General features: G+C 40.9%; 1 protein-coding gene across 1 annotated transcript; it reads left to right on the forward strand.

Annotated features, from left to right (window-relative positions):
- Positions 1-477: 477 nt before the first annotated feature.
- LOC138948322 (phosphatidylinositol 4-phosphate 5-kinase-like protein 1) lies at positions 478-20,757 on the forward strand. The gene is made up of 9 exons (XM_070319833.1): positions 478-927; positions 1,842-1,976; positions 5,653-5,810; positions 11,229-11,297; positions 14,663-14,753; positions 15,097-15,192; positions 18,795-18,867; positions 19,764-19,920; positions 20,337-20,757. The coding sequence occupies exons 1-9, from the start codon at positions 478-480 to the stop codon at positions 20,755-20,757; spliced, it is 1,650 nt and encodes a 549-aa protein (XP_070175934.1).
- The last annotated feature ends 1,387 nt before the right edge of the window (positions 20,758-22,144 follow it).

Below are 22,144 nucleotides of genomic sequence, written 5' to 3' on the forward strand. Positions count from 1 at the left end.
TTTTACAAGGAATTCCTTGTTGAGACGTGGGAAACTCGTTTCTAACTGTACTGCTCACCGGAAAGACGTATCTTTTTGTGGACTTCGACACGAGGTTGGAAAAGCAAACGAACAGATTCGGAAATTATTAACCGTGGCTTATGAGCAAATGATTTTCCTTTTAGTTGTCATTTTTAAGACTGTCAACAGCTGTTTCTTTATCTGCATGTGAGTGTTCATTTTGGATTTTTTCTTCTTTTTTCCCCCCAGGTTTTGTCTGAATCAACTTCAAGCACGTACGTACAGGATCAAATAATGGTATCATAGCTAGATGGTACCAACTTTACCATGGCAGCTCCGAACGAGGTACCTCAGAATGGCTTCATTCACATCACCATCAGTGTTAAAGAGAAGACAGAGAGGCCAGCAAAGTAAAACGAAAAGACGTCAGATCCACCAGCTGTGAAGTACAGAAAGTCAGCCAGCAGTCTTGGGTCCATGGGGAGTGAGGTGGATGTCACCATGAACGCTGCTGTTGAGGAACCAAGTAAAGTGAGAAAACCTACACAAGACAGTCTGCAAGTAGAACAAGAATTCATGCAGGGTGATGCTATTCTAAAACCAGGCGCCACAAATACTTGTGTATCCTTTGATTCAGCCCTTCAGACAAAATTAACAGAGTATTCAGCAGGTCAGGGTGAAGTAGGGGCCAGTGTAAGCAATGTTTGCACCAGAACGCCAACGTATGTGCAGAGTGTGATGCTTCAAGACACCAAAGACAGAAAGTTTAAACATAAGCGGCGTTCATTATGGTATCGACTGCGACATCGAAAAGTTCACATGGGAGTAGTGGAGGTGAACGGGCAGCATCCATACTACTTTTTCCTCAAAGCGATATCGTGTGGTGTGGCCACCTTTCTGCAGGACCCAAACAGACTTGGACCTATGGTGAGTAAGGGGTGTGTGCGAGTAATTGTACATGTATGCATGTGTGGGTGGGTGAGTGTGTGCATGTGTGTGTCTTTTCCACCTCTCTATCTGCATATTTGCGTGTTTCTTTGTGATTTGAAACGGTTATAAAATAATAGCTGTGGAGATTTTTTTTCTTCAGTTGTTACTTCTTCTTCTTCTTCAGCGTTCCAGAATTTTCTGGTTACGTGTGAGCTCGTTTGCCCATTTGGGTTCCCCAAACTATACTCTGAGAGCCTAGTCAGCTTCACTCCGCTTTCGTTGGGTAGGCATGCTGGGTATTTTCGTGTTTCCATCACCCACCAAACTCGGACATGGATTACAGGATCTTTTCTGTGCGCACTTGGTCTTGTGCTTGCGTGTACACACGAAGGGGGTTAAGTCACTAGCAGGTCTGCACATAAGTTGACCTGGGAGATCGGAAAAATCTCCACTCTTAACCCACCAGGCGGCAGCGACTGGGATTCGAACACACGACCTCCCGATTAGGAGGCCGACGTCTTGCCACTGCGCCCGTCATTGAATTGTCAGTTACATAAATGACAAGTCAAGTCTCATCCCTGTCATTTCAATGAATTTAGGTGCGGAGCTAAATGGTGAGAGTATAAATTTATAGATAAAACTGCGAAAGTGGTCAGCTTCAAGCATGGGTGTACAGCTGTTGCTTTTGCTAGTGCATTGTAATCTACATGTTTGAGTGGCTGTCTGTACATTTCTTCATGTCGATCTTCCTTGCACTCTTTCATCCCTGTTGAACTCACAGACCATCCTAATTATCATCACTTAATTTCCTTCTTGCTTTCCTTGTTTCTTTTTTTCCTCTGCTTGCATGATTTATGTTTTCTTCTGTATTTTAATTAATTACTTACATTGATGGATTGATTGATTGATTTCTTTCTTTTTTCTTTCTTTCTTTCTTAAAGTCTTTCTTTCTTTTTTTACAGGAAAGTTTAGAGGATGAACACTACCAGGTGATTCTCAGTGAAGAGCTGACCTTGCAAGGGGTGGAGGAATCTGGAAAACAAAAAGTAAGTTATGTGTGCGCATTATAGCTATTATTCTTAGACAGCTTAAGGGCCAGTACTATACAATGCAACTTTGCTGTATGCAACTGGCAGTGTTCAGTGCAGTGTATCAAGTAGTAGCCTATTTAGCTGAGGTTGTAGCCAACCTTTGAGCGACAGGTTGCTTTTACAGCCAGTTTACAAAAACGAGACACAGGAATTATCACATCATCCAAAATTAGGTTGCATGATCATTCACGCGGCCAGGTTGTGGCATATAGTTCCATGAGGGAATGGGACAAGTTTTACATTAAAATTAAGACAGGTTCTGTTTTCATAGCATCAGCAAAAGAAGTGGAGTCGGCCCCCTTTTAAGATCTTGTTTTGTCATATTTTCTGTTTTTGACATTTCCTTGCAGTTCAAGGCTAATTAAACTCTAATAATATTATTATTAAGGCCTTATTTTCTCAGAATTCTAGAGATCGCAGGCAGCCAAGGAATTCTTTTTTTTTACAATTTATGATGTAGAAAACAAATGCCGGGGCATATATTATCCTGTAATCAGGTGTTACCGTAAAGTTACAGTACCGGTAAATGGATTATATTACACTTTTTCCCAGAATTATAAAAAGGAAGGTATGTATGTATGTATGAAACTTTGGCCGTTTTTGTCTACTGTACAAAGATTTGTTTTGCAGAGGGCTGTTGCTACATTGTATCTATAGGCAAAAGCTGCAGATGTGATATATATATATATGCAAAATCTTTAAATTAAGCACCCGTGTTTGTGAGCATCATGGACAACAAAAACAAGAGGCGAAGCCTTCAAGGCTCCCGTAAGAAATCAACAAACAGTAGCACAAACTCATCCGTCACACACACACACACACACACACACACACACACACACACACACACACACACACACACACACACAACACACACACACACACACACACTCACACACACGCACACACACACACACACACAGTTAAAACTAACGCATCATATCAACTCCATGTATAATTTTCAAAAGAAGGCAAACAGATAAAATGACTGTGTATTTGTTGTTGGTGCAGTTGTCCTTCAATGAGATCTTGTGCAATCCTCACACACACACACACACACACACACACACACACACACACACACACACACACACACACACACACACACACACACACACACACACACACACACAGGCACTGTGTTCATTTGCAAATCTACCATCAGCTTATCTGTCTTTTGCACTGCAGACACTAAGCAATAGGTACCTGCCATGTGGCCACTTTTTCCACTGCTGTCCTCAGTCCCATACTTTTCATCAAGACTTGTCACCATGCCGAGTGGATCTAAATTCGGAAGTCTTCATGTGGCTGAGGCTGACATAGCGTCGATCTTGTAGGTTAACCTCCTTTCTGAAACAAATGGCAAAATGCGATTAGTTATGATGACTACAACCTACACAAATATAAACAGTGTTTTTAAACAGAATAGTCAGGTTATACAAGCCACTTTACCACACACACACACACACACACACACACACAGGCACTGTGTTCATTTGCAAATCTACCATCAGCTTATCTGTCTTTTGCACTGCAGACACTAAGCAATAGGTACCTGCCATGTGGCCACTTTTTCCACTGCTGTCCTCAGTCCCATACTTTTCATCAAGACTTGTCACCATGCCGAGTGGATCTAAATTCGGAAGTCTTCGTGTGGCTGAGGCATATCTGACATAGCGTCGATCTTGTAGATTAACCTCCTTTCTGAAACAAATGGCAAAATGCGATTAGTTATGATGACTACAACCTACACAAATATAAACAGTGTTTTTAAACAGAATAGTCAGGTTATACAAGCCACTTTACCTATGCAGCATGGTAACCCTACAATATATGCGAAACATGTCAACTGACTGCAGAAGCCTGGTTCTTAAAATAATTCTGACGGTCAACACAACCAACACACTATTCACATTCCATTTTAAGGAACAACGGAGGTACTCTCTGAGGGTCTTGTTTAAATGATAACGATCAACTCAGGAGGGAAAAAACAAGAGAGGAAAAAAGAAACCACATCAACCGCAGAAAAATACAGAATCACTGTGACACATGTCATGTACCATTATTTACAAACAAATGCCACAGCAAGCTTTGTCTCAAAATTCTCATTCTACCTTCTGTCCGAAAGAATCTAATCTTACGTTGTACTGCCTTGAAAGAAAATGCCAACAAAGACAAGAAAGCTGTTGCAAGGTAAGCTTACCAAACGTTACATAGCGAATCATGATAGTGCGTAAACAGCAAACAGTACAATCAAAGAGAAAATCGAGTCTGGAATGAAACGCGATACAGATCTAGCATTCAAAAACTGTCTTTCAAGTTCAAGGAAGTTGTTGCAAGGTAAGACTTACTAAATTGTACAGACAAAACCATGACAGTGCATGTTTTGAATCTGAGGAAAAAATCGTGATCATTTTGACTTTGAGAACAGATTCATTCCGTTTCCTTATATCTGCATGTTCAAGTAAATGATGGACAGTTTTTTTCGGGCAGAGTAAACTTAACTTGAGACTCTACTGCAAGTCTTGAAATCACATAAATCGAACCATGAACAATTAAAGACATCCAAACATCACAGGCACTTAAGATCAACTCATTTCACTAGAGGTGACTGCCTAGCACTGTGTTTGACATCCGTGTCTGCTGAAATAAAAAGAAATTAAAACAGTAGGTGACACGTACGTTATCAGAGTGGGAGACACTAGATCTCTCTCTGTACTTACCGGGATACGGCTGCCAGATCGACACTGCGCTTTCGACAGCTCTTCCTCGCGTGGACATTGGAAAAACGCTGTGCAGATCAAATTGTAGGAAATCTCCCTTTGGTAGCTTCTTTATTTACTTTTCTGGAGCTTAGAAACCGAACAACATGAAGTCGTCTTCCCCGAAACGGCGAATGCAGAAGTGAGAACTGGAGAAGTGAATCTATACCACAATCCTTTGCGCGACCCCTGACCTGGTCTTGACACCTGACCTGGTCTACATGCCACACACGACAGAAACCAGTCAATTGCTTGTACCCCTTCAAAACCCCCTACCACCCGTTTTCTTTGGATACACGCTTTAACTACACACATGCCGACACAATGTTGATCATTGCTTTAATATTTTGAAGATGGTGCTTGAAAAATAACCAGGTGAAATGAGTATTTCGGTGTTTAGTCAAATGTTAAAGTTTCTACAACAGACATACACACGCACACACACACACACACACACACACACACACACACACACACACACGCACAGACAGACAAAGTTACGATCGCATAGGCTACACTTACGTGAGCCAAAAACGTGATCATGATGATAACCTAACAATTGTCAAGAGAATTAAGCTATCGTTGTTGCAGCTCTGTGTGTTTGCCAGTGAGCACTGTGTGCATTTAGACCTTAATTGATCATGATGTAGATGTTGATGGTACATTTATTGTCAAAAGAGTTAAGCTATGTTTTTTGCAGTACTCAGTCTTTGTTTGAGACCTGGTACGTACGTACATTTATTGTCAAAATTGTTAAGCTATGGTTTTCACAGTACCGTCTTTGTTTGAGACCTATATGTGTGTGGGCAACCTGGATATGCCAAACTTTGCAGAACTTGTCAAGAGCAATCAAGTTGTGATTGTTACAGCACTGTGTCATTGAGAGCTACGCACCGGCAGTGTTTGCCACGATACGGAGATCGGTGGAAGTGGAGGAGAACAGCTATATGGAAACCATCACCTGCCAGGAGCGAGCTTTCCTCGAGTTCATCAGCAACTCCCGCAGTGGCCAGGATTTCTTTCTCAGGTAGGAAACATGGAGATCGATGTGTATTCACTGTGTGAGCATGGTATGGCCCGGTTTTTGAAAGGCCGTTTATAAGTGTTAGTCACCCTTCCGCTGCCTGTGGAACGTCAACTGATGTCCTGGGTAACTTGCTTTAACAGGAAACAAACCGTTCAATAAATAAAAAGTGAAGCAAAATTAATACATTTATACATAATGATTTAGTCAATCTGTCAAAAAGAAACATTTTCAAACACCAAACTTTCACTAAAAGATATGACATCATCAAAGACATCTATTGAAAAAGGAAAAAAATGGTCGGGGGGATATCATCTGAAAGAATGCGTATGTAAAGTTTCATGAAGATCAATCCAGTAGTTTTCGTGGAATCGTACTTCACACATACACACACACAGACACCACCACCCTTGTCTCAATGCCCAGTCTATGTGAAACCATTTATTAGTCAAAACTTGACTAAATGTAACAACAGAAGAAGAAGAAAAACAAAAAACAAATAATGTGTGTGTGTGTGTGTGGTGTATTCATTTTTATCCTACGTACATACGTGAGAGAGACACCCGTGAGATAATAATCGTTCAAATCACACGTGTGTATATCATGTAAATGAGGTCATGTCAAGCAAGTCTGGCAGGGACAAACGTCATTATAGAAACAAAAATTGCGCTCGCTAATTACCCTCGATGAATCTTTAGAACTAACACGTCACGCCACACTTTCAGAGTGACGTTTCTTTGCTTTGACGTAATAGATTGCACGAGGCTTTAGAAGAGATCGAGGTTCCAAAACAAGCGTCTTCAATTTAGCTGCCTCGTCTGCAGGACATTTTCAGTAAAATACACGTAAGTACAGTATGTAGGATAAACAGAATACTACATGGCTTGCTGTGTCGTACCAGATTTACACGAGTTGCTTTTTCAAATAGTGAACAGCTCGCTTTCGCTCGCAGTTCAATATTTAAAAAAACAACTCGTGTAAATCTGGTACGACACAGCAAGCCATGTAGTATTCTCTATATACATCAAGGACAGACTGTACGGTGTCAATTCAGATAAATACAGATAATGCTTTGTAGACAATTATTTCTTGGCAGCGAACAGGTTAACAGAGCCCCCCACAAACTCTCCATTTTATTAAGAGGTTCCCGGGACTCCTGATTCCAAAAACATATAAATATGTTATATTCGGATTAAAAACAAGCTCTGAAAATTAAAAATATAAAAATTATGATTAAAATTAAATTTCCTAAATCGATTTAAAACCAATTTCATCTTATTCCTTGTCCGTTCCTGATTCCAAAAACATATAGATATGATATGTTTGGATTAAAAACACGTTCAGAGAGTTAAAAAGAATAGAGATATAGAAAAGCGGGCTGATTTTCTCCTCAGCGCTAGCTAGCAGCGCAACCGCTACCGCGCTTTTCTGGTTTGTTAATTTCACTGCCTTTGCCACGAGCAGTGGACAGACGATGCTACAAGTGTAGGGTCTTGCGGAAAAAATGCAATGCGTTCAGTTTCATTCTGTGAGTTCGACTGAGCTTGACTAAATGTTGTATTTTCGCCTTACACGACTTGTTTCATTTTATTTTCATTGCAGTTTCTTTTTTATTTACAGAGGTGCATGTGGCTTGGAAATCGATTTGTTTCTCTCTTTTTACATTTAGTCAAGTTTTGACTAAATGTTTTAACGTAGAGGGGGGAATCGAGACGTGGGCTGTGGTGTGTGTGTGTGTGTGTGTGTGTGTGTGTGTGTGTGTGTGTGTGTGTGTCTCTGTGTGTGTGTGTAGAGCGATTCAGACCAAACTACTGGACCGATCTTTATGAAATTTGACATGAGAGTTCCTGGGAATGATATCCCCGGACGTTTTTTTTTTCTTTTTTTCGATAAATACCTTTGATGACGTCATATCCGGCTTTTTTTAAAAGTTGAGGCGGCACTGTCACGCCCTCATTTTTCAATCAAATTGATTGAAATTTTGGCCCAGCAACCTTCGACGAAGGCCGGACTTCGGTATTGCATTTCAGCTTGGTGGCTTAAAAATCAATTAATGACTTTGGTCATTAAAAATCTGAAAATTGTTAAAAAAAAAAAATTTAAAACGATCCAAATTTACGTTTATCTTATTCTTCATCATTTTCTGATTCCAAAAACATATAAATATGTTATATTCGGATTAAAAACAAGCTTTGAAAATTAAAAATATAAAAATTATTATTAAAATAAAATTTCCGAAATCGATTTAAAAACAATTTCATCTTGTTCCTTGTGGGTTCCTGATTCCAAAAACATATGGATGTGATATGTTTGGATTAAAAACACGCTCAGAAAGGTAAAAAGAATAGAGATAAAGAAAAGCGTGCTATATCCTTCTCAGCGCAACTACTACCCCGCTCTTCTTGTCAATTTCACTGCCTGTGCATCGAGCGGTGGACTGACGATGCTACGAGTATACGCTCTTGCTGTAAAAATGCAGTGAGTTCAGTTTCATTCTGTTACTTCGACAGCTTGACTAAATGTTGTAATTTCGCCTTACGCGACTTGTTTCTTTTTTTTTTTTTTTTTACATTTAATCAAGTTTTGACTACCGTACTTTCCGGGTCATAAGGCGCGACTTTTTTCCTGGAGTTCGACCCCTGCGTCTTGTATAACGAAGCGCCTAATCCGTGTATGAAATACGAAAAAAATCAAAGAGACCGCCTGAGTACCAGTCAAACAACTTGTGATAATGCATGTTTCAGCTACTAGGTACTGCCCTGGCCAAGTTTCCTCGAGCTCTCAAGCCACCCAGCTATCACAATGGACCTGCCTTTGATCTCGCCGCACACACAGAGCACACATATTTCCACTCTGTTAAACTCGGTCACTGACCGGTCACTGACCCCGGTGCAGGAAGTGTTTCCTCTCTCAGATATGACAGGGGAACCACCTCTCATGGCAAAAACTGGGTCATTTCCACTCTGTATTCTTCCTTTGATGTGCGGCTTATTTTCATTCTTCGACCGTTTGTTACCGGTATACAATGGGTGACTGGATTACAATTTTTGTTAAAAAGAAGGGGGTGCGCCTTATGCGCTGTAGCGCCTTGTCACCCGGAAAGTACGGTAAATACTTTAGCATAGAGGAGGAATCGAGACGAGGGTCGTGGTGTGTGTGTGTGTCTGTCTGTGTGTGTGCGCATGTGTGTGTGTGTGTGTGCAGAGCTATTCAGAGTAAACTACTGGACCGATCTTTATCAAAATTTACATGAGAGTTCCTGGGTATGATATCCCCAGACGTTTTTATCTTTTTTTCGATTAATGTCTTCGATGACGTCATATCCGGCTTTTTGTAAAAGTTGAGGCGGCACTGTCACACCCTCTTTTGTCAATAAAATTGATTGAAAGTTTGGCCAAGCAATCTTCGACGAAGGCCGGACTTTGGTATTGCATTTCAGTTTGGAGGCTTAAAAATTCATTAATGGTCATTCAAAATCTGAAAATTGTAATTAAAATTATTTTTTTATAAAACGATCCAAAATTACGTTCATCTTATTCTTCATCATTTTCTGATTCCAAAAACATATACATATGTTATATTCAGATAAAAAACAAGCTCTGAAAATTAAAAATATATAAATTATGATTATAATACAATTTCCAAAATCGATTTAAAAACTATTTCATCTTGTTCTTTGTCTGTTCCTGATTCAAAAAACATATAGATATGATATGTTTGGATTAAAAACACGCTCAGAAAGTTAAAACGAAGAGAGGTACAGAAAAGCGTGGTATGCAGCACAGCGCAACCACTACCGCGCTAAACAGGCTCGTCAATTTCACTGCCTTTTGCAGGAGCGGCGGACTACGGTCATTGTGAAAAAATGCAGTGCGTTCAGTTTCATTCTGTGAGTTCCACAGCTTGACTAAATGTAGTAATTTCGCCTTACGCGACTTATTTACATTTAGTCAAGTTAAATGTTTTAACATAGATGGGGAATCGAAACGAGGGTTGTAGTGTATGTGTGTGTGTGTGTCTGTGTTTGTGTGTGTAGAGCGATTCAGAGAAAAGTACTGGACCGATCTTCATCAAACTTTACATGAGGGTTCCTGAGTATGATGTCCCCAGACATATTTTTCATTTTTTCGATAAATCTCTTTGATGACGTCATATCCGGCTTTTTGTAAAAGTTGAGGCCGCACTGTCACACCCTCATTTTTAGATCAAATTGATTGAAACTTTAGCCAAGCAATCTTCGACGAAGCCCGGACTATGGGATTGCATTTCAGCTTCGACGCTTAAAACTTAATTAAAAAGTTTGGTCATTAAAAATCTCAAAATCCTAATTAAAATTAAAATTAGGTAATCGATCCAAAAATGATTTCATCTTATTCTCTATTGTTTCCTGATTTAAAAAACATATAGATATGTTATGTTTGGATGAAAAAACAAGCTCAGAAAATTAAAAAGAATACAGAAAAGCATGCTTTCCTGCTTAGTGCAATAGACGCTTCCGCGCTTTACCGGCTTGTCAATTTAACTTCGTTTTGCACGTGAAAAGGGGAGCGATTTCCTTGTCGCAGAGATTGACCAAGCTGTATTGTCTTCTGTTTCATTCCATGAGTTCGACAGCTAATGACTTAATGTAGTAATTTCGCCTTACGCGACTTGTTTTATAATTGGTTTGAAGGGTCAAAAAAGTGTTAGGGTTGGAAAGAAAACAAAGTTAGTAAAAGAATTGAAGACATTGATTTTTTAGATTTTTTTATCTTGACCATAAGTTTTAAGAGGCTGTCCATCAGGGACACTTTCTCCAATGTTTTCAATCAATCAATCAATCACTCAATCAATCAATCAATCAATATGAGGCTTATATGGCGCGTATTCCGTGGGTACAGTTCTAAGCGCAGGGATTTATTTTTATTTTTTATTTTTTTATTTTATGCAATTTATATTGCGCACATATTCAAGGCGCAGGGATTTATTTATGCAGTGTGAGATGGAATTTTTTTACACAATACATCACGCATTCACATCGGCCAGCAGATCGCAGCCATTTCGGCGCATATCCTACTTTTCACGGCCAATTATTCCAAGTCGCACGGGTATTTTGGTGGACATTTTTATCTATGCCTATACAATTTTGCCAGGAAAGACCCTTTTGTCAATCGTGGGATCTTTAACGTGCACACCCCAATGTAGTGTGCACGAAGGGACCTCGGTTTTTCGTCTCACCCGAAAGACTAGCACTTGAACCCACCACCTAGGTTAGGAAAGGGAGGAGAAAATTGCTAACGCCCTGACCCAGGGTCGAACTCGCAACCTCTCGCTTCCGAGCGCAAGTGCGTTACCACTCGGCCACCCAGTCCTGTTTTGTGCCTGATTTACCACATTGCAACAGTCACTGAAAATGAAGCATGTATGATCTGTGATTTTCAGCTCTGACATGCGCTACCTCATCAAAACCAACAACAAACGGGATGTGATGTTCCTGCTGTCCATTTTAGAGTGAGTGCACAGATTGACTCTTTACAGTGGAACCTCCGTTTTCAGACCTGAGTTTAATATTTCCTCCTTTATAAGACCTTGGTTTTCAGATTTGTAGTTCGTAACCTCTTTCAATTTACCTCCATTTTAAAGACCTAATTTCCGCAGATTACTTTTTAGGTCTTTAAGAGGGGGAGGGGGGGGGGGGGGGGGCTACTGTACCACTGTATGATAAAGGATTTATTTTTTTCCCTTTAACTGTAGCATGAGAATGATAATTTCATGTTTTCATGAACTTTTTGAGGGTGTAGACAAAAAGTGTTGAAAGTGAACAAACAGTGAACTTTCCTATCAATCCTATACCTGTAGCCAGCAGTGATATTTACTGTCGAACCTGTTTGTAAAGACCATGCACCCAAGGGACCGTGACCAAAAGTGGTCGTTATGGACAGCTAGGTGGTCGCTATGGAAAGGTGAATTACAATTTGAACAAAACAATCTGTTGGGGATCTATTAGGGTTTACAGTCTTAATGGGCAGGTGGTCCTGATTGAGAGGTGGTCGCTTTAAAAAGGTATATTACATTGAAAACAAAGTCTGTTGGGGCCATCTTTTAGAGGTGGTCATTTTTCGTAAAAAAAGGTGTTATCTTCTTCTTTCGTCTTCTTTTTACATTTAGTCAAGTTTTGACTAAATGTTATAACATAGAGGGGGAATCGAGATGAGGGTCGTGGTGTGTGTGTGTCTGTCTGTGCGTGTGTGTGTGTAGAGCGATTCAGACCAAACTACTGGACCGATCTTTATGAAATTTGACATGAGAGTTCCCGGGAATGATATCCCCGGACCTTTTTTTTCGATAAATACCTTTGATGACGTCAAATCCGGCTTTTTGTAAAAGTTGAGGCGGCACTGTCACACCCTCATTTTTCAATCAAATTGATTGAAAGTTTGGCCAAGCAATCTTCCACGAAGGCCGGACTTCGGTATTGCATTTCAGCTTGTTGGATTAAACATTAATTGATGACTTTGGTCATTAAAAATCTGAAAATTGTAAAAAAAATATTTTTTTTATAAAACGATCCAAATTTACGTTCGTTTTATTCTTTATCATTTTCTGATTCCAAAAACATATAAATATGTTATATTTGGATTAAAAACAAGCTCTGAAAATTAATAATATAAAAATTATGATCAAAATTAAATTTTTGAAATCAATTTAAAAACACTTTCATCTTATTCCTTGTCGGTTCCTGATTCCAAAAACATATAGATATGATATGTTTGGATTAAAAACACGCTCAGAAAGTTAAAACGAAGAGAGGTACAGAAAAGCGTGCTATCCTTCTCAGCGCAACTACTACCCCGCTCTTCTTGTCAATTTCACTGCCTTTGCCACGAGCGGTGGACTGACGATGCTACGAGTATACTGTCTTGCTGAAAAATTGCAGTGCGTTCAGTTTCATTCTGTGAGTTCGACAGCTTGACTAAATGTTGTATTTTCGCCTTACGCGACTTGTTTCTTCTTCTTTTTTTTTCTTTTTTCTTCTCTTTCTTCTTTTCTTCTTTATGTATTTATTTTATACTAGATGAATACCCGCTTCGCCGGGTAGCCGGCTTCGCCGGGAAGAAGTAGAGCCAAATACCCGGCTTCGCCGGGTGAGTGGCGCACCGTACGCCGGGTGAGTGGCACACCGTACGCGATTGACGCCACACGAAGGAAGGGAGATAAACTCGCAAAACACTGGAGAAGACAAGGAAGAGTAATACCCGGCGAAGCCGGGATGAAAGCGTTGTGGACAGTGACCTTCTAAAAATAGTAACGGGAATATGGATTGAGCGTTGTGGACAGTGACCTTCTAAAAATAGTAACGGAAATGTGGATTGACGCCACACGAAGGAAGGGAGACAAACGCAAAACACTGGAGAAGATAAGGAAGAGTTACTGGGAATGGATCTGGAAAGATGAACAGAAAAACCAAAATCGGTTCAGCGCTGCGCGCTGAGAGCACGTGTTGAAAATTCTCATCGACCAGGTTGTGTCCGGGGTCTACCAGTGAATGAGCCCACCAAATTTGAAGCAGATCCATCGAGAAGTTTGGCCGTGCATCGCGAACACACACACACACACTCACACAGACAGACAGACACAAGCCGTATATATATATATACATTTGTTTGTTTGTTTGTTTCATCATTTTTTGCTTGTCCCGATGCTTGTTCCTTCTCCCAGTATGCTCCCACGCCGCCCCGTCCCAGCACTCACTGCAACATCCACCCCTGAACTTCGCTCCGCGGCCAGACTTTGTCGAATCAATGAACCCCCAGTGTTGGTCAGACACCTGGGCACCCTCACAAATTTTACAGACACTCCAGGGAAGGATGTCAGGCCGCTGCAGTAGGCTACCCGCGGAAGATGACACTGCACTGCTGCTGAGTCACTTCGACGGTGTTCAGTATTGGTCCTGTTCCTGGCAAGGGACACAGGCAAAGCTACCTACTTACCTACTAAGCCCTCTACTTACGACACTGACTGTTAAGTCGCGGAGCCAGACTGAGTGAGCGTCTCCTGAGAGGGCAGACCGCCACTGCGTCCTTCCGTCGATCCCCCAGGAGCATCCCAGGCTGGCAGCAGAATATTCAGGGATGGCTGGAACAGGAACACTCGGACCAAGGTCACCATGAGAGCCCTGGGCAGAAAGGGTCACAAGAATCGAGACAAGTTTTTTTTATTTTCGCGCTTTCTGAGTCAATCGCATTCGTGACGTGAATGACACTCGGCTGTGTGATCCCAGCCTTCCCATTGGAACTTTAGCACTTCCACTCTGGGTAGGAGCCGACCGAAGCTCGAAAAACCCACGCACCCCTTATGGGATTCGAACCACGATCTCCCGGCCCGCAGTCCGATGCGCTAACCACTTAGAGGTAGTCTTAATTGGCAGGTGGTCATGATCAAGAGATGGTCGCCAGGGCAGGTTCGGCTAATTTACAGTATTTTTTAATCATTCGTAAGATTACCCGATTAAACAATTTCGTATTCAGTTTTAAAAACATTCTTGGGGAGGGTTGGGGTTGGCATGCTTTTAGGCTCCAATATGCCGAAAGACTAAACAAAAATGACAGCACCGTGTGTGTAAAACATCATTTCTGTCTTAACACTTTCTACCCCACCTATGTTGACCAAGTTTTTTTTAGCCGAGACCAGCTGTGCTGCAGCAGGACTCACTCAGAATTGTAGTAACTGTGTAGGAACTGTGTATCAACACGCTGGAATGCAGGCGTTAGATGGACGTTACAGGAAGCGACTGAAGCTAAGAGTCTGAGCGGATGAGTTGATTAATGTATTTATTCTTGATCTGATGAACTATTGGGTTGTACGTCTTTTTGCAGGGAATATCTTCACCACTTTCTGTCCTACCCTCACTCACTGCTGGTCAAGTACTTGGGATGTTACTCCGTCCAATTTGCAGGCAAGAAGAAGGTAAGACTTCATGCAAATGATCTCTCCCAGTGTTACTGGTGTATTGTGGAACACCTGTCTAACGTTTAAAGGATTTTATTTGTCCTTGTGTGTGCATGCATGATTGCACTGTATGTGTGCATGCGTGTGTTTGTGCGTGCATGCATGCGTGTGTGTGTGTGTGTGTGTGTGTGTGTGTGTGTGTGTGTGTGTGTGTGTGTGAGTGAGTTTAAGCCTGCTTGTACATGTATAAGTCAGTATACGTTTATTTACTTCTTTGTGTCTTTATTCATTCATTTAATTTTTAATTTATTTGTTCATTCATTTATTAGTTTACTTACTGACTTATTTTCTTGTTTTTCAGTTATTCTTCCTGGTGATGCAGAATGTTTTTTACCCGCCGGACAGGATAGAAGACAGGTTTGACATCAAAGGTTGCACGGCTGGCAGGTACCAACAGGTGAGAAACTGATTTTAAACGCTGGTTATTTAAGGCCTATATAGTCACACTTTCGTTACGTTTAAGAACTTTAACAGCTTACGTATTGTCTTCCGACTTTTTACGGAGATCAGGATTTTCCCGAGTGGCCATACGCTTATGGAACTTTTCATCGCGCAGTTCCAATAAGCTCCGCGCTATACCTACAGCATTTCTCTGTGTAGACAGCTATGATACGGTATTTGCATACTTATTCTTAAATAAACACTCAAATGGTGTGGTCAAGAGTGCATCGTGACTGGTTTAAAAGTCAATAAATTAGCTATACTGCAAGGAAGAAAATCGAATCAATGTCCGCCATCTTGTTTGTCATCACCGTCTCGCCTCCTTATTGGTCAAATCTTGCCCGGCTTATGATTCGAGCGTAGGAAATACTTCCTGCTGGATTCTTACGATTTTAACATGGCTCTTAACAAGAGATTCATAACTCCAAACGAAAATGTGGCCACCTGCATAAATTAAAATGTGTCCACCTCTTTAACAGTGATAATTTTGACAGCTGCCCCGCTTAACCCAATGAGTCAATGATATGACTCATTTTCAAGCTATGAGTGAGATATCAGGCAACTTATTTATGTTTTTATTGACTCACCTGAGTAATGGGTGAGTCTTAGTATTCATCCGTGTTCGTCTGTATGGACGGATAGCCTGCTGCCGGCCGTGGGCCAAAAACTTAACGTTGAGTTTATCTCAAATGTTTTTGAGTCACTTGAGAAAAAGTGACTCTATGTAATCGGTCAGTGTTAGTCTGTCCGGCCGGCCGGCCGGCCGGCCGTCCGTAGACACCACCTTAACGTTGGACTTTTCTCGGAAACTATCAAAGCGATCGGGCTCATATTTTGTTTAGTCGTGACCTCCAATGACCTCTACACTTTAACGATGGTTTCGTTGACCTTTGACCTTTTTCAAGGTCACAGGTCAGCGTCAAAGGAATAATTAGACATTTTATATCTTTGACAAAGTTCATCGGATGTGATTGAAACTTTGTAGGATTATTCTTTACATCAAAGTATTTACATCTGTAGCCTTTTACGAACGTTATCAGAAAAACAAGGGAGATAACTAGCCTTTTCTGTTCGGCAACACACAACTTAACGTTGGGCTTTTCTCGGAAACTATAAAAGTGACCGGGCTCAAATTTTATGTGAACGTGACTCATTGTGTTGTGAATAGCAATTTCTTCCTGTCCATCTGATGCCTCATATAATATTCAGAACTGCGAAAGTGACTCGATCGAGCGTTTGCTCTTCTTGTTCAAGATAGACCTTCGAAACTGTGCACACTTTTAGGATTTGAGTATCTCACAAAGTGATTTTAGTTTGGTTGGTCCTCGTCAAATGTTGGGGTCACAGCAGGGTCATGTTCGTTTCATAAAAACGTAACGTTGAAGTTATCTCGGAGGTTGGGGGGTTATGCAAGTTTGTATATGTGAAATATTCTTAGGGTTGAATAATCAAATGGATTGATACAGGTCACATCAGGGGCAAGTGTGTGTCAATTAGCCGAATATTATTTTATGACTAAATGTTTTAACATAGAGGGGGGAATCGAGACGAGGGTCGTGGTGTATGTGTGTGTGTGTGTGTGTGTGTGTGTGTGTGTGTGTGTGTGTGTAGAGCGATTCAGAGTAAACTACTGGACCGATCTTTATGACATTTTTCATGAGAGTTCCTGGGTATGATATCCCCAGACGTTTTTTTTATTTTTTGATAAATGTCTTTGATGACGTCATATCCGGCATTTTGTAAAAGTTGAGGCGGCACTGTCACACCCTCATTTTTCAATCAAATTGATTGAAAGTTTGGCACAGCAATCTTCGACGAAGGCCGGACTTTGGGTATTGCATTTCAGCTTGGAGGCTTAAAAATTAATTAATGACTTTGCAGGTCATTAAAAATCTGAAAATTGTAATTAAAATTATTTTTTTTATAAAACGATCCAAAATTACGTTTATCATATTCTTCATCATTTTCTGATTCCAAAAACATATAAATATGTTATATTCGGATTAAAAGCAAGCTCTGAAAATTATTTATTATAAAAATTAGATTTCCGAAATTGATTTAAAAACAATTTCATCTTATTCCTTGTCCGTTCCTGATTCCAAAAACATATAGATATGATATGTTTGGATTAAAAACACGTTCAGAGAGTTAAAAAGAATAGAAATATAGAAAAGCGTGCTATCCTCCTCAGCGCAACCGCTACCGCGCTTTTCTGGATTGTTAATTTCACTGCCTTTGCCACGAGCGGTGGACAGATGATGCTACGAGTGTACGGTCTTGCGGAAAAAATGCAATGCATTCAGTTTCATTCTGTGAGTTCGACTGAGCTTGACTAAATGTTGTATTTTCGCCTTACGCGACTTGTTTCTTCTTTTTACATTTAGTCAAGTTTTGACTAAATGTTTTAACGTAGAGGGGGGAATCGAGACGAGGGTCGTGCGTGTGTGTGTGTGTAGAGCGATTCAGACTAAACTACTGGACCGATCTTTATGAAATTTGACATGAGAGTTCCTGGGTATGAAATCCCCGAACGTTTTTTTCATTTTTTGGATAAATGTCTTTGATGACGTCATATCCGGCTTTTCGTGAAAGTTGAGGCCGCACTGTCACGCCCTCATTTTTCAACCAAATTGGTTGAAATTTTGGTCAAGTAATCTTCGACGAAGCCCGGACTTCGGTATTGCATTTCAGCTTGGTGGCTTAAAAATTAATTAATGACTTTGGTCATTAAAAATCTGAAAATTGTAAAAAAAATTAAAAATTTATGAAACGATCCAAATTTACGTTCATCTTATTCTCCATCATTTTCTGATTCCAAAAACATATAAATATGTTATATTTGGATTAAAAACAAGCTCTGAAAATTAAATATATAAAAATTATTATCAAAATTAAATTGTCCAAATCAATTTAAAAACACTTTCATCTTATTTCTTGTCGGTTCCTGATTCCAAAAACATATCGATATGATATGTTTGGATTAAAAACACGCTCAGAAAGTTAAAACAAAGAGAGGTACAGAAAAGCGTGCTATCCTTCTTAGCGCAACTACTACCCCGCTCTTCTTGTCAATTTCACTGCCTTTGCCATGAGCGGTGGACTGATGATGCTACGAGTATACGGTCTTGCTGAAAAATGGCATTGCGTTCAGTTTCATTCTGTGAGTTTGACAGCTACTTGACTAAATGTTGTATTTTCGCCTTACGCGACTTGTTTTTGTTTGGGGGGGGGGGGGGGGGGGGGAGTTGTATGTAGTGAAAGCCTCTTTTTAAGACCTAAGACCCTGAGAAAATCAGGTCTTAAAATGGGCTTAAAATTACAGAGGTTATGAACAGAATATTTGAGAAAACAGGTCTGTCTTATCAGGGGTTGGGGGTCTTAAAAGGGAGGGAGTCTACTATGGGTTAGGGTGGTCCAGGGGAGGGGGGAGTGATCAAGGGCATTACGAAGGCGAGTCGTGTAACCTGCATTTGCTTTTCTTGTTTTCTTTTGAGTGATATGAGATTTTGGTAACATGAAGAAAATTGTTCATCTGTGTATTTTTACTTTTTTTCCCAGCCAGATCCCCCTGGGTCTCACACCATCACTGTGCTCAAAGATCAGAACTTCTTACAGGAACATCTTCAGCTTGGTATGTTGTGTCTGTGTCTCTGTCTGTCCTTTGTCTGTCTGTGTACGTCTATCTGTCAGTTTGTCCATGTACATCTGTCTGCCTGTCTGTTTGTCTGTCTGTCCGTGTACATATGTCTGTATGACCGTCCATCCATCAGTCAGTCAGCTGAGACCAAATAATAATAGATCAAATCAAATCAAATCAAATCAAATCAAATCAAATTTTACGAGGTTTGTGGCATACGCAATACATGTAAGCACTCTCAATATCAGACAACAGTAATGGTACCTCAGACAGTAACTGACCGAGGAGCATTGAATGAACAAGCGTTTAGTCACTGGGCCGATGGTATGCTGTGTGTTACGAAACGCAGTGCTCAGAATGGATATGTAATTTGTCAGTGTTGATTGTGTGGAGACTGTGATATGTTTGTAGTTCTGCACGCGGTTTAAATGGGGGATTTTGTACAGCTTGCTTTTGTTTCCTTGTTGTATTTGTGTAGCAGGGATTTGCACAGAAGTCATTGTTTGTATTTGGTAGGAATTGTTGAAGAATGTTAAAATAATTTTGTAAAACGTCTTGGCTAGCGGTGTTTATACCCACCAGTGACTCGTCTTGTCCATGTAGAGTTTTCAAAAAAATACTTGCGTATTACAGTGGAACCCCCCTTATAAGACCCCCCCCCCCCCCAATTATAACACACCCGTTTGGTAAATGACGTAATGATTCGCTGATTGTGCGATGACCTACCGGTTGCTCGTTGGGTGAGGCAAAGTGGCGGAGTAGATAATAAAAGAATTACGGAGTTACCCGTCTGTCTGTCTGTAACACTGTATAAAAGTTATGGTTCAGTTCACCCCCTGCAGCTGTGTGAGAAGCATAATCTCACTGTTGTTTTGTGATAACAACAACAGGGTCCAGCAGGGAATGGTTCATCGATCAGATCACAGCTGACTCCACTTTCCTGAAAAACTTGAACGTAATGGACTATAGTATTCTGATTGGACGACATAAACTGAGTGAGAAGGAGCAATATCAGGGTCTGCCGGAGCTTGTGTCGCGCATCACAAAGTGAGTACGTGTGTTGGCTGCACAGCCTTTTTTACTGGCTTTGGAAGATAAGTACACTTCTTACATTTTAGCTTGGATGTTAAATATATGGTTGTTTACTTTGGCATTTTTATTATTTGATTCAATTTAATTCAATGCGGTTCAATACAACTTTATTATCTGAATGTGCTGCATACAGACATTAGTCTTTACTTTTACCTTACAGATACCGTTGACAAAGGAATAGAAGATAATGTTGTTATTCTTCTTTTCGCTCTCTAACACTTCGCCATGACTTTGTCTCAGTGACACGTGTTCTCAGAAAAAGAACAAACTATTGATTTCTGCACAGATGACAACGTTACCTGAAAGCAGGTCGACCAGCTCTTGTTGTGTGATGGCATGCGATCATGGTCACTCACGGTGTATGTCCGCAGGTCCAAGATAAAGTCGTCAACCCCATCAACCGCGTCAACCACCAGCCACACTTCGGTAGAGCCCACAGACCAGCACATGTTGCCCGGTGCACCGCAGACCACCACGTCAGTAGATTTGGACGGATTTTCAGTGCCCAAGAAAGGCGTTCACTTCCCTCACTCGCTGCAAAGTATCCCGGACACCTTCGCCGATCCGCGCAGACGCTTGCTGCCCCTCTGTCCCAACGCGCTGCACATCATCGAGGGACCGGAGTATCGCTACTTTTTGGGCATCGTAGACTTCCTGACGCGTTGGACTCTGAAACGGAAGGTGGCGCGACTTTGGAAGATTGTCAAGTACGGCTGCGGCGAGCACTCCACCATGCCGCCCGACTACTACTCGCAACGTTTCCTCACCTTCCTGTCCAAGCGTGTCAGATAGGGACGTCATCGTGATGTCATCACCTTCCTGTCAGATAGGGATGTCATGACGTCATCACTTTCCTGTCCAAGTGTGTCAGATAGGGACGTCATCGTGACGTCATCACCTTCCTGTCAGATGGGGATGTCATCGTGACGTCATCACCTTTGTGTCAGATAGGGACGCCATCATGACATCATCGCCTTCCTGTCCAAGTGTGTCGGATAGGGACGTCATCGTGATGTCATCGCCTTCTTGTCCAAGCGTGTCAAATAGGGACGTCATCATGACGTCATCGCCTTCCTGTCCAAGCTTGTCAGATAGGGACGTCATCATGACGTCATCACATTCCTGTCCAAGCATGTCGGATAGGGACGTCTTTATGACGGCATTGCCTTCCTGTCATCACCTTTGTGTCAGATAGGGACGCCATCATGACATCATCGCCTTCCTGTCCAAGTGTGTCGGATAGGGACGTCATCGTGATGTCATCGCCTTCTTGTCCAAGCGTGTCAAATAGGGACGTCATCATGACGTCATCGCCTTCCTGTCCAAGCTTGTCAGAAAGGGACGTCTTCATTACGTCATCACCTTCCTGTCCAAGCTTGTCAGATAGGAACGTCATCATGACTTCATCACTTTCCTGTTAAAGCGTGTCAGATAGGTACGTCATCATGACGGCATCCCCGTCGCGATATAACCTTGAACGGTTGAAAACGACGTTAAACACCAAATAAAGAAAGAAACAAGTCGCGTAAGGCGAAAATACAATATTTAGTCAAGTAGCTGTCGAACTCACAGAATGAAACTGAACGCAATGCCATTTTTCAGCAAGACCGTATACTCGTAGCATCGTCAGTCCGCCGCTCATGGCAAAGGCAGTGAAATTGACAAGAAGAGCGGGTTAGTAGTTGCGCTAAGAAGGATAGCACGCTTTTCTGTACCTCTCTTTGTTTTAACTTTCTGAGCGTGTTTTTAATCCAAACATATCATATCTATATGTTTTTGGAATCAGGAACCGACAAGGAATAAGATGAAAGTGTTTTTAAATTGATTTGGACAATTTAATTTTGATAATAATTTTTATATATTTAATTTTCAGAGCTTGTTTTTAATCCGAATATAACATATTTATATGTTTTTGGAATCAGCAAATGATGGAGAATAAGATAAACGTAAATTTGGATCGTTTTATAAATTTTTATTTTTTTTTACAATTTTCAGATTTTTAATGACCAAAGTCATTAATTAATTTTTAAGCCACCAAGCTGAAATGCAATACCGAAGTCCGGGCTTCGTCGAAGATTACTTGACCAAAATTTCAACCAATTTGGTTGAAAAATGAGGGCGTGTCACAGTGCCGCCTCAACTTTCACGAAAAGCCGGATATGACGTCATCAAAGACATT

Source organism: Littorina saxatilis, linkage group LG15 (genome assembly GCF_037325665.1).
Source record: "Littorina saxatilis isolate snail1 linkage group LG15, US_GU_Lsax_2.0, whole genome shotgun sequence".
In the NCBI taxonomy this organism is placed as follows: domain Eukaryota; kingdom Metazoa; phylum Mollusca; class Gastropoda; order Littorinimorpha; family Littorinidae; genus Littorina; species Littorina saxatilis.

Excerpts from the sequence above, each read along its gene's own strand:
- LOC138948322 (XM_070319833.1), top strand. The coding sequence starts at position 478 with ATGGGGAGTGAGGTGGATGTCACCATGAACGCTGCTGTTGAGGAACCA. Across the intron at positions 1,977-5,652 it reads AGGAATCTGGAAAACAAAAA|CACTGTGTCATTGAGAGCTA; the intron begins GTAAGTTATGTG and ends TGATTGTTACAG. Across the intron at positions 5,811-11,228 it reads GGCCAGGATTTCTTTCTCAG|CTCTGACATGCGCTACCTCA; the intron begins GTAGGAAACATG and ends TGTGATTTTCAG.